This window comes from Echinops telfairi, unplaced genomic scaffold (assembly GCF_000313985.2).
Source record: "Echinops telfairi isolate 266 unplaced genomic scaffold, ASM31398v2 ScPeMD7_44;HRSCAF=162, whole genome shotgun sequence".
In the NCBI taxonomy this organism is placed as follows: Eukaryota; Metazoa; Chordata; class Mammalia; order Afrosoricida; family Tenrecidae; genus Echinops; species Echinops telfairi.
The window spans coordinates 11903277-11906780 of NW_022103942.1; the positions used below are offsets into that span (position 1 = coordinate 11903277).

General features: G+C 43.7%; 1 protein-coding gene across 1 annotated transcript; it reads right to left on the reverse strand.

Annotated features, from left to right (window-relative positions):
* Positions 1 to 2156: 2156 nt before the first annotated feature.
* LOC101660590 (S-formylglutathione hydrolase-like) lies at positions 2157 to 3007 on the reverse strand. Its single transcript, XM_045290623.1, is given in 1 exon segment — positions 2157 to 3007. A coding segment is annotated over 1 exon segment (849 nt). The 3' UTR covers positions 2157 to 2158.
* Positions 3008 to 3504: the final 497 nt, after the last annotated feature.

Below are 3504 nucleotides of genomic sequence, written 5' to 3' on the forward strand. Positions count from 1 at the left end.
AAGTCCACACAGAAGAAGTACACCAGCCTGAATGAGCAACGGTTTTAAGTAATAAAATCCATACCTAGAGGAGGGTATGGTATCTGAGATTATTTTCTAAACATCCAGTTTGTGGAATGCTATGGATGATAGTGGAATCTCAAATCCATTTAAAGGGTCCTTACTTAAATTGAGTCTCCAATGAATCCCCGCTGACCATCAACTAGAGATGTGAATAGCCTTCACATCAGACAGAGAGCATTGTAAAGTGGATATCAGCAGCTGGAATACAACACCTTACATTTTGTTCATCCCTTTGGTCCATTTGGAATCGTGTGGTAGTTCGATGATTTTAGTTCAACTTGCATTTATGGAGAGGTGGAGTCCAACCTATCAGTCAGGTTGCCACCAGATGACGCCTTCTGGAAGTGTGGTCTTTTCATCTGGAAGACACTTGAAACTTGTCACTCTCTGCTCCTTCACCGTCGTGCTTGCAGGGGCAGCTCCATATGGGCCAACCATTCCTGAGAATGGTTGGCACCCTGCTAGGTTTCAAATGTATTTGGAACCCCTGGACTCTGTACCCACTGGCCTGTGACCTTCCAGCTTTATGTTTCACCATTTTGCACCATCGCCTGCAGCTGCATGAGTATGAAAAGGGCCGTGGCTTGAATCAGACTTATGGATTTGAATTGGACTAGGCTAGGATGCCACCTTGACATAAGATTACTCTATATCTTTATATTTTATAGAGTTGTTCACAGATATGTCATATTTGAATATCACCAGATTTGTTTCCCTAGACAATCTGGCCTAACACAGTTTTTAAATATTTTTTGCTCTCTTTCTTTTCTGGTGTATTTGGTCATTGTTGCTAGATCCTTTTTTGTTCTTTGTCATTTGTTTTGTTTTTCTGTATAAGGAATTCAGGATGGGTGTATTTATGGAGACAGAAGCTGGAATAATAATTACTGGGGGCATGGAAGGGAAGGTTAGAGGGAAATGGGGAGGAGTCAATAGCAATAGGTATAAAAAGGAAGAAAATGCTCTGAAGTTGATTGTAGTGATGATTGAACAGCTTTTCTTAATAGACTGAGCTATTGGTGTGTATGATATATTAATTATATATCAATAAAACGATTTTTTCAGGTTTCAAACATGTTTGTTTATTATAGTATTAAAGTAACAGTTACTTGCATGTGACTCAGAGAAAATATTTGCATATACAATCACATGTGAAACTTAGTTTTCCTTACTTTGCTATTTTCATATCTAATCTCATTACTTACTTAGAGGCTGGTTAGCTGTAAACGGGTGGATTTCAACTCACAGTGACCCCTGTGACAGAGTTGTGCTGCTCCCTGGGCTCTCTAGGCTGCAATCTTTACAAAGGGAGCCTCGGTGGCACCCTGGTGAAGTCAGTGCTTGGGACCTACCAGCTGCTCAGCAAGAGAAAGAATGAGCCATCTGCTTCCATAGAGATGATAGCTTTGGAAACCTTTTGGGGCAGTTCTGCTCTGAAGCAGAGAGGCTGCTAGTTGAACCTTACAAGGCTGACCTCGGGTCATTGTGCTGTGGCGCCGCTGGGTGGGTTCCAACTACCAGCATTTGGGTTAGCACCTAAGCCCTAAACTCCTTTTTCAGAAACTTAACACACCCAAAACTTAATACACACAGATCTATTTGGTTTAATAGATAGGATCATTGGCTCAAGAAACAATACGTTTTCTCATCTTATCTGCCCACAAATGAGCTGTAAGATAATAGGGAATTCTTGTTAACATTTCTAAATTCGTTTCTTCACTCAACCACTAGCAAACAGGGTTCTGCCTGCACAGGCTGAAGGTCTAGAAAGGGGAGGGGCTGGAGCTAAGATCATGTCTTCCTTTCCAGTGCTAATACGGAAGGCATTTGTATCTTATGATCGGAGGTCACATTAGTAAGAATTTCCAAAGGAATTCAAAAAATGCTGTAAATTATTCAAGATTCCCACATAAACCCCGGTAAAAGAAATTTAAAATCAGAAGTAGGTTCCCTGTATGGATTCAAGAGCTTTGATTGTAGAATGAAAGCCTTTCAGGATTATGAAGTGCACTGTTCGGAAATCATCTCTTTTCCTTTGTCATTCAGTTTACTCTGACCTATCTCATTCCAGAGAGATTCTAGTAGCTGATGTCTCTCATGCATTCAGGTATTTTGCATGGTGTCTGATGTGATCGGTAATAAAGGTTGCGATGAAGTAGTAGCTGTGATCATAACCCTCTTGCAATCTAAAAACAACAGGGACTTTCTTTTCTGTGCAGGCAGCTATAAAGTTATCAGGAAGCAGCTGTCCATCGGAAAGGAACTGGTCATCTTTCCCTTGATCAATCAGGATGTCCAGCTAAGAGCCTGGGTAGGACGTCACCAGATGAGTTGCATCGTAAGCCTTCCATTTACTTTGATCTGATCCCAAATATCCACTAAAGGCTTTTTTGCCCCAAGGACAGAGCACAGGGTTGCAAATTGGAGAAAATGCTGAAACTGATTTGTATTTTCCAGGATTCTTCAAAGCACGAATCAGAGCTCCGTGGCCTCCCATAGAATGGCCAAAAATGGACATCAGTTGGGGATCCACTGGAAAATTGGCATTTATGAGTTGTGGGAGCTCTTGTGTTACGCAAGAGTACATTCGGTAGTTCGTTTTACATGGGTCCTCAGTGGCATCCATGTAAAATCCAGCCCAGGAGCCAAAGTCCCAGCTCTCATCCTCTCCTTTGATATTGCAGCCATGGGGGCTGGTATCTGGAGCTACGACAACAAAGCCGTGTTCTGAGGCTGCTGCATGATACCTGGCTTTGGATATGAACTTTTGTTCTGGACAAGATAAGCCAGACAGCCAGTACAGTGCCGGGCACTTTGCAGTCTCTGCTTTCGGTGGTAAATAGATACCAAATCTCATTTTGCAGCTCAGTTCAACACTGTCATATTCAAACACTTTCTGAAAGCCTCCAAAGCACTTGTTGCTGGAAATCTGTTTCAATGCCATTCTTCTCCTGGTCCACTGCTACTTACTTTTTTTGGTACCATAAGATAGATGATCCCCAATCGGTGCACATGCTAGCTAGTTATTCCTGCGACCTCGAATGCCCTTTAAAGTTAGCCTCCCTGATGTGCTGGTGACCTTCGCCCAGGTTTGGCACTCTGATGATGTCTTGTCACCCAGAAGAGTGTCCTGCACCCCCCAAATATTGGAGATGTGGCCTGGGGGGGGGGGGCTATATAAGCGTCAGTTCCTCATGTCTACTGAGTGCTGCTGGTGTGGGGTCTACAATGCCACAAGCCTCTGGAAAGTGGGGAGGCCTTTGTACACTTAGCAGGCACTTCCCAATGGGCAAGTGCGAAAGCGCACCCTAAGTCACTGCAATTCCTGGAAGCTGGTGCACAGAGGGGGATGACTAACTGGAAGGCCCAGATCCAGCCTCCGTGCAACTCCCCTCACATCTCCCAGAGGAGAGCGTCTGCTTCGGGCAAGATGAGCACTCT